The following is a 9,080-nucleotide window of genomic DNA, read 5'->3' as shown; positions in this document are numbered from 1 at the left end:
TTGTTTTCTTAAACATTCTCTAGAACAATACTATGTGCAAAACCAAATATATGACACTCTAGGCATAAACCCAACATGAACTTCTAACTTGTTGTCTCTTGAGACTTGGAGCCAACTTGTACAAATACAAAGCAAAAGTCAAACATATAATAATTATAATAATAATAATAATAATAATAATAATAATAATAATAATAATAATAATAATGATAATAGTAGTAGTAGTAGTAGTAGTAGTAGTAGTAGTAGTAGTGGTGGTGGTGTAGTAGTAGTAGTAGTAGTAGTAGTAGTAGTAGTAGTAGTAGTAGTAGTAGTAGTAGTAGTAGTAGTAGTAGTAGTAGTAATAACCAAGTACATCCCCAATGTAGGCTATGCAAATCAAAAGAGGAAAGCTTTACTCATATAGTAAATGAATGTAGCATGCTGGCACAGAAGGAATACAAGAAAACACATGACAACCTAGAGAGAGTGATCCACTGGGACTAATGTAGAAAAATAGGATTTGAACATATTGATAAATGGTATGAATATGAACCTAGTCAAGTACTAGAAATTAAGAAATATAAAATGTTGTGGGGCTTTAACATTCAGACTGACAGAGTCCTAGAAGCTAGAAAGCCTGATTTAATAGTAGTAGATAAAAAAAATAGAATGTGCTAGATAATTGACTTTACAGTCCCAAATGATGAAAAAAGTCAGTATGAGAGGTGAGGAAAAATAGCAAAGTACCAGGACCTGGTCACTGAATTACAGAGACTACGGAAAGTGCGAGTAAAATGTATCCCAGCAGTTATAGGTGCATTGGGAACTATCCCTAAAGATTTGAACAGATGGATAGAGGAAATAGGCATAAAACCCAATTTAGTACAGCTCCAGAAAACAGAGTTATTAGGGACAGGTAGGATACTTAGGAGGGTTCTTGGCATCTAAGATTACTTGAAGCTCGGTGTTAGGATTTTTTCTTTTCTAAATGTCTAATCTGTTGTGTATATATATATAAATAATAATAATGATAATAATAATAATAATAATAATAATAATAATAATAATAATAATAATAATAATAATAATAACAACAACAACAACAACAACAATGATAATAGTAATAATATGGGCACAAGGCCAACAATTTCAGGGGATATCGATTATATGGACCCCAGTTATCAACTGGTACTTATTTTACTGACTCTGAATGGATGGATGGCAAAGTGGACCTCGTCGGAATTTGAACTCAGAACGTAACGACTGTTTTTGCTGTGCCGCATTTGTAATAGAATGGATGAAACCATTGCCCATATCACAAACGAATGCCATAGACTTGCCCAAAACCACTACAAGTTCTGGCGACATGATCAGGCAGCGAAAGTGCTACACTGGAAACTGTGCGAAAAGTAAGGAGTACAGAGAAGCAAGACGTGGTATGAACACAAACCACAGAAAGTGGCGGAGTCGGAGACTAGCAAAGTCCTCTGGGATTTGCCAATCAAAACAGATCAGGTGCTGAAGCATAACAGACTGAACCTAGTGTCGGTCGACAAAATGCACCACATGTGCTATATAGTAGGTGTTGCATGCCCCTTTGACCCACGAATAGTCAAGAAGGAAAGCGAAAAAATAAATAAATTCAACCCTCTTAAGTATGAAATAGCCCGGTCATGGAAAATGAAGAAAGTGAAGATAGGGCCAATTATTGCTGGGTCCTTGGGAACAGTATCAGAAGGCATCAAGGGGGAATATAAAGGAAATTGGAATAGAGTGCCCAGTAGAACTGTTCCAAAAGGTTTGCTTCCTTGGCACGGCCAGAATAATCAAGGAAGTATTAGATAGCTGAAAAGAGTAGACAGAATGGTACTGTAGGCTGCAGGTAGCAAGCCCGCTACGCATGCAAGACCTCAGGAGCTCCAACAAAACCTGTGATAAAAAGAAATAATAATAATAATAATAATAATAATAATAATAATAATAATAATAATAATAATAATCCTTTCTACTATAGGCACGAGGCCTGACATTTTGGAGGAGAGGTCTAGTCTATTATATCGACTCCGGTGTTTCACTAGTACTTAATTTATCGACCTCGAGAGGTTGAAAGATAAAGTAGACCTCCGTGGAATTTGAACTCAGAATGTAGAGACGGGCGAAATACCGCTAAGCAATTCTTCCAGCATGATAACGAGTCTGCTAATTCGCCGCCTTAACAATAATAATAATCCTTTCTACTATAAGGACAAATTCTTTGTGGGGAGGAGGATAGTCGATTATATCGATCCCAGTACTTGACTGGTTCTTAATTCATCGACCCTGAAAGGATGAAAGGCAATGTCGACCTCGGTGGCATTTAAACTCAGAACGTAGCGGCAGACAAAATACCAGTAAGCATATCGTCCGTCGTGCTAACGATTTTGCCAGCTAGAAGAAGAAGAAGAAGAAGAAGAAGAAGAAGAAGAAGAAGAAGAAGAAGAAGAAGAAGAAGAAGAAGGAGGGGGAGGGGAGGGGAGGAGGGGGGAGGAGGAGAAGGAAAAGAAGAAGAAGAAGGAGAAGGAGAAGAAGAAGGAGGAGGGGGAGGGGGGGAGGGGGGGAGGAGGAGAAGAAGAAAAACAAGAAGAAAAACAAGAAGAAGAAGAAGAAGAAGAAGAAGAAGAAGAATCGTTTCAGCTATCGCAACAGAGACCATGCTTGAATAAAAACACGTTGTTGACAATATGTGTCCGTTGCATGTGCGAGCACGTGCGTGGCAGGATGTGGCTGTGATAAAAACAGGATATATATTCAGGATAATCTTTTATTCCTTATATATATATATATGTGTGTGTGTGTGTGTGTGTGTGTGTGTATACACATATACACAGATGCGGAAGTATGTGATCAGTACAAGTGTGTGTACATATGTGTATGTGCGAGCGCTCGTGTGTGCGTTATAGACACCGCCATGTATCTCCGCGGATGTTTAACAAATATCAAGGCAGGAAAGCCTCCATTGCAATATTTGTTTCTTAATCTTTATCGCAATCTCTCTCACACTAATCACCATCTCTCTTCTTTTCTATTCATCTTTCCACCTCATTCTTCCCCTTCTGTTTCTCCCTCATTCCCCACTCTTCCTTCCTCCCCCAACACCGCGGCATTTCCCTCTCTGTATGTTACTCTTCATCCTCACTTCCTCTATCCCTTATGTATCAACAGACCATTTGAGTGTGTGTGTCTCTGCATCGGATTCATGTGTGTGTGTGTGTGTACACACACACACATAATTATATATATATATATATATATATATATATATATATATATATATATATTTATAATTAGTATATATTTATGCACAAAAGAGGTGCATGCTAAGAGGAGCAGTCAACGCTCAAACCACTGTTAAGAGTAATTTCGATGAAAAATAAAAGCATTTTCAATAGTTACCGCAAGTACCTAGATTTCGAACATCAATGAACAAATAAAATAATTTGCCATCCGTGTTCTCATCAGCATATATATTTATGGAATATTGAAGTCAGCACGTGTACCATCTATCACTGCGCAAGCGCAGTTATAGTCGGCACCAAATAAAAATATATTTGCCAAAATTCTTCAAAATTACGAAAAAGTTCCATAAATATATATTAATTGTAGCGCCCGTGCTGATGAGAACACGGATGGCAAATTATTTTATTTTGATCATTGATGTTCGAAACTTAGGCACATGTAGTAACTATTGAAAATGTTTTTATTTTTTATCCCCTTCGAAATTACTCTTAACCGTGGTTTGGGCTTTGACTGCTCCTTTTAGCATGCGAGATATCCAGTTAGGCTCACCTCTTTTGTGTATAAATGAACACTAATTTTATATGAGAAATATGCTATTTAATGGCTCATTTCACAAATTTTTCTACCCTGTATATATATATATACAATTGCAGCGTGGAAGGTGTTTGTAAGACATTTAAGAAACACACAAAAGCCGGCTTTTGTGTGTTTCTTAAATGGCTTACAAACACCTTCCACGCTGCAATTGTTTTCGTTCCAGCACACGATCTCAGATCAAATCACTTGCTATGCAAGTACAAATCCGTAGTATATATATACACACATACAAAATACATACATACATACATTTATACATACATATATACATATATACATTACAAGAAGAAATTTTAAGTTCTTGGTACAGCATTATATATTTGGAAAAAGGGATTAGAAGTAACTTTTCTGATATTTTTTCCACTTTAAACACCTGATTATTAAAGTAGGAAAATTATCAGACAAGCCTTTCCTATTCGTTTTTTTTTCATTTATCTATATACATATATATACACATACATATATATATATATATATATATATATATATATATTTATTTATTATATAGAAGGAGCTTCTACAGGACTAGAACTGTTCATTCAAGAGAAATCTTCAGGAAGCCAAAATTCCTGAGCTTCCTGAAGATTTCTCTTGAATGAAACAGTTCTAGTCCTGTAGAAGCTCCTTCTATATAATAAATTAATTTTACTCTGCTATGTATTGAGTACCTTATTTACTGTGGTTAACCCCGAATCAACCCGGGACCTACATATATATATATATATATATATATATATATATATATATATATATATATACAAACAAACAAACACACACACACACACCACACACACACAAATAAACATATATGTCCCTTGTGTTTACACTGCATTTTGTATCTCTATATGTATGTGTTTGTGTTGTGAAAATACAGGCTGGTTTTCGTGTGCATTCGGGTTTGTATGTGAAATACGTACCGATACGAATAGTGTGAGGTGATTATGTGCATATGTGTGTGTGTGTGTGTGTGAGTGTGCTTGTATGTGCGTGTGTGTCTGTGTGTGTGTGTGTGTGTGGAGAGAGGGAGAGAGAGAGAGTGCTATGGAAAGAGAACCAAAGAAACCGGTTCGCATCGCAGCTCGAAATAAATCTCAGGATTAAGTAGTTTTTAATATTCTATCTTTTACTTCTTTCAGTCAGTTGATCGCGACCATGCAGAAGCACTGATTCAAAATGCTTAATCGCATAAGTTGACCCCAACGCTTAATTTTGAGCCTCGTACTTACTCTAAAGTCATGGGAAACAAATACAAAGACAGATAAGCGTATACATACATACATACATACATACAGACAGACAGACAGACAGACAGACAGACAGACAGACAGACAGACAAACAGACAGATAGACAGATAGACAGATAGACAGATAGACAGACGGACGGACGGACAGTTAGATAGATAGATAGATGATAGATAGATAGATAGATAGATAGATAGATAGATAGATAGATAGATAGATAGATAGACATACAGATACATAGATACTTTGCTAGGTAGATAGATATAGATAGACATATACATATATACATGTATACACACTGAAATAATATATACAAATGTTATGTATGCATATATGTACATATATGCATATGTATACGTACATATGTACATACACACACATATACACATACATATATATATGTATTTATATATATAAATATATATAAGAATATACATATACATTTATAGAGATAGATAGATAGATAGATAGATAGATAGATAGATAGATAGATAGATAGATAGATAGATAGATAGATAGATAGATAGATAGATAGACAGCGATACATACATATGTATACATATATATGTTTGTGTATTATTTGTGTGTTTATATGTCGGGCTTTTTTCAGTTTCCACCTACAATGAATTTGGTAGGCCAGTGCGGTGCTAGGTTAGAATTCCCAAAAGGTACTGTGCCGTGGGACCGAACCCAAGATCATGTGGTTGGGAAGCAAACTTTTCGCCACAGAGGCTTGCCTGCACCTTCGTTTTGTCTTTAATTTCCTTTACATTAATCCCCTTGTGAATGACATACATCACAACGTCAAATCTTTTTAGGCAAATTCCCTATTCTGCAAGAGATCATTCAGCTATTTAGCAAACAGACTAAGGCAATTCATTTAAATAAACAATCCTGAATGTAAGCCGGATTTGGCAGAATGGTTTAGCGTGTTGGACAGAATGTGTTATGTTAACTTGCCCCGTTCTTCGCGCTTTTGAGTTCAAATTCCGACAAATTACATTTTTTTTTTTTTTTTACTTTTTTACTTTCAGCGTTTTACAGTCTACAAATGAAGTACTGTTCAATAGTAACACAAATGGTAGAAGCGACCGAATATCAAACGAAATACGCTGTGGTAGCTGATCTAGTTCTTAGGTCATTCTGAGTTCAAATCCTGTTTAGGTGTCTAAAACACCTTTGCCAACAGGCAAACTTAGCGTGGCAAGATAAACTCTCAAAACAATTTCAGCGTCAAATGGTTGATCCAGGATGGAGTCTAGTAAGGTGTTCTATTCCTAAAGTAACAGGTACATTGGTAACGAGGTGGATTTGTATTGATTGGAATGTAGTCAGGGCCTCAAAGAGAAATTTTGTGCAGCAAAACAGCACCGTTTCCGGCCATTGTGGTGGGACCCTCTCCATATTCAAGTTAGTTGTGATTATTTTCTTTTAGAGAAAGCGTGTATGCGTGGGATGGCATCGTCAATTGATCACAGGCTCCTCCTTCACTCTTTTGGCCTCTTATACGCTCCTTATTATACCTCCCTCTTATATGCCCAAATTTCTATATCTATGAGGATTACTCATTTTTGCCAGCTTAGTGAACTGAAGCATCGTGAAATGAAGTGCTTTGTTCCAGAACACAACGTATCGGTCCAGGAATTGAAACTACAATCTTAGATCATGAGTCCAGCACCCTAACCACTAACCCACGCGCTAGCACGTTATTTCAAGTGCGTATACTGATTGAAGATTCGATATATGTTATGTCTATAAACATCTGTGAAGACTCTAAAACGGTTACACATAGAGTTAAGTTATATAATTAACTCTGTAAAATCTCTATACAAATATAAGGAATATCCAAATCTAGACATAATTTTTGCTTAGCTATTAATTGGGGAAGTGGTAAAATGATACCAATTTTAAGAACATTCCGTCAGAATTTAAGTTAAGAAGTTCGCTAAAAATGTGAATTTGTTGTTCAGCAATTCCCAGTTTGGAAATAACTAATTTGAAAGCATGCAATGCGCACTTTTTTCCTCAAAAATAATCTCAAAAAATCACTACGGGCCCTACACGCAAAGTAAAGCCTCCCACAAGGTTTGATGCACTAAAAGCATTTTTCCCGAATGTGTTTAATATGCCCGTGAGTCATTTATGCCATTAAATAAACGAATTCATTTTACTAATCAAATGTGATTGAAAATAAACTGATTACAAAATACCAAAACTGACAATACAGATATCCTTTCATGCAGAGAAAGTCAAGGATTCCCAACACTATTTCCAAGAGAACGAATTAAAAATATAACCGTGTTTACTTACTGTATGTAAATGGTCTGCCCAAGCTTTTTCTTTCAAAACTTGTCTTCATATCACGTCCCACATCACTGATAGTATCAATACTACTTTGCCTCGATCTCCGTAAAGTATCTTTCAACTTACAACGATATTCTCCATCTTCAAGATTTCTGCTGCATTTGCTTAACTCACAGCTATGTCCGAATCCAACTATTTGGTTTACGAAAGAAGTAACCCCATCGTAAGTTGGTATCTCATCACTGAAGCTAGCTCTACGACTTGTTTCGTGGCTTCCTTTCCACACAACATGGTTCCAACCATTTACATCACCACATAGAAATGCTGCGTTATTCGGTCGTGGGTCCATTCGTACTACGTTGGACTCAGGTACAATGTTGGCATAAACAATATTTCCTTGGTTCCGTAATGTAGATTTTGGGCTTACTTTACCAGGTGTAGCACCTGCTTTAAAATTGCCTGCACTAGATGCACCAGTTCCCATTTCAAATATGTTGTTTTTCAATTTTATTGTAGCTGAGAAGTCTGATTAAGTTTAAGTTTCTGGTTTGCTCTGAAAGAAATAAAAACGAACGTCCGTGTTGAAGAGTAAATTCCGAATGAGAGTTAATCGGACCGATTCACAAAGTATTCGAATACCTCACGTGTCAACTCTGGTGAGCTCCGTTGTCCAACTGAAACAACAAGTTCGAACACGTGAGAAGACTACTAATTATTATCAACACGACAAACTAAAACAAGTAATTCATTCGTTGATTTGTGTTTTGGTTTGAAGTAAGACTAGCATGACAATTGAACGTGGGAAAATAATCCGAGTAATGCTTGTTATTGCTTTTACCACAAGATGGGAAAAAAATAGGAAAGATTTTTAAATGAAGTTTAGTAGGAAGTATAGAGAGTAGAAAACGAGGAAAGAAACGTGATACAAAAATTTTCATTTTTCCATCTTCTTTTACATTTTCTGGAGAACATACTAGAGAAACTACCTAACATGCTGTTAGAGTTGTAAAGCATGTTTTAGGTTAAAATATTTTCTCACCGCTGTAGCATATTTCTAAAGATCAGAATAGATACTTATTGAAACAAAGATAACTGAAGAGATTGATGAGTATAGGGGCTAGTTATGTAATTCTATTTGGGTGCAATTAAACAGATAATTTCAGAATAGGTAACCTTGTTGGTTTGAAGTAACTGAAAGTGCCTTCACACATAGTATGTATGGGTAGTACTTGGTGGTGAAATCTTGTAGAGAAAAAGGAGAGAGTTTCAGGGAGTTTTAGCAGATTTGTGCTGCAAAGAGGATACGATATGAACAAAAATTATAAAAGCTTTCTCTACAGAAGGACCCAAATATTTGGCACCAGAATTCAGCAAATCTTTCAACTGTCTAGCATATAGGCCTAGGCATAGCTGAGTTGTTAAGTAGCTCACTTTGCAACCATGTAGTTTTGGGTTAGTTCCACGCAGAAGAGGAGTGTTTTCTGGTATAGCACCGAGCCAACCAATGCCTTGTGAATGAATTCGGTAAGCAGAAATTGTGTGGAACCCTATCGTATAAATAGATGGATAAATAGACAGACAGACAGACAGACAGACAGACAGACAGACAGACAGACAGACAGACATATAGATAGATAGATAGATAGATAGATAGATAGATAGATAGATAGATAGATAGA

At 36.2% G+C, this 9,080-nt stretch overlaps 1 protein-coding gene across 1 annotated transcript in view; it reads right to left on the bottom strand.

The window, feature by feature from the left end:
• Positions 1–8,065, bottom strand: part of LOC115212316 — a 34,563-nt gene extending 26,498 nt beyond the window's left edge. The window contains exon 1 of the mRNA XM_029781177.2: positions 7,408–8,065. Within this exon, the coding sequence (XP_029637037.1) occupies positions 7,408–7,885 (478 nt within the window). The 5' untranslated portion in view covers positions 7,886–8,065. The remainder of the gene's footprint in view (positions 1–7,407) is intronic.
• Positions 8,066–9,080: the final 1,015 nt, after the last annotated feature.

The sequence above is a fragment of the Octopus sinensis genome, linkage group LG5 (genome assembly GCF_006345805.1).
Source record: "Octopus sinensis linkage group LG5, ASM634580v1, whole genome shotgun sequence".
Classification (NCBI taxonomy): domain Eukaryota; kingdom Metazoa; phylum Mollusca; class Cephalopoda; order Octopoda; family Octopodidae; genus Octopus; species Octopus sinensis.
The sequence above is the reverse complement of the archived record's forward strand: the minus strand, read 5'-3'. Positions and strand labels throughout refer to the sequence as shown.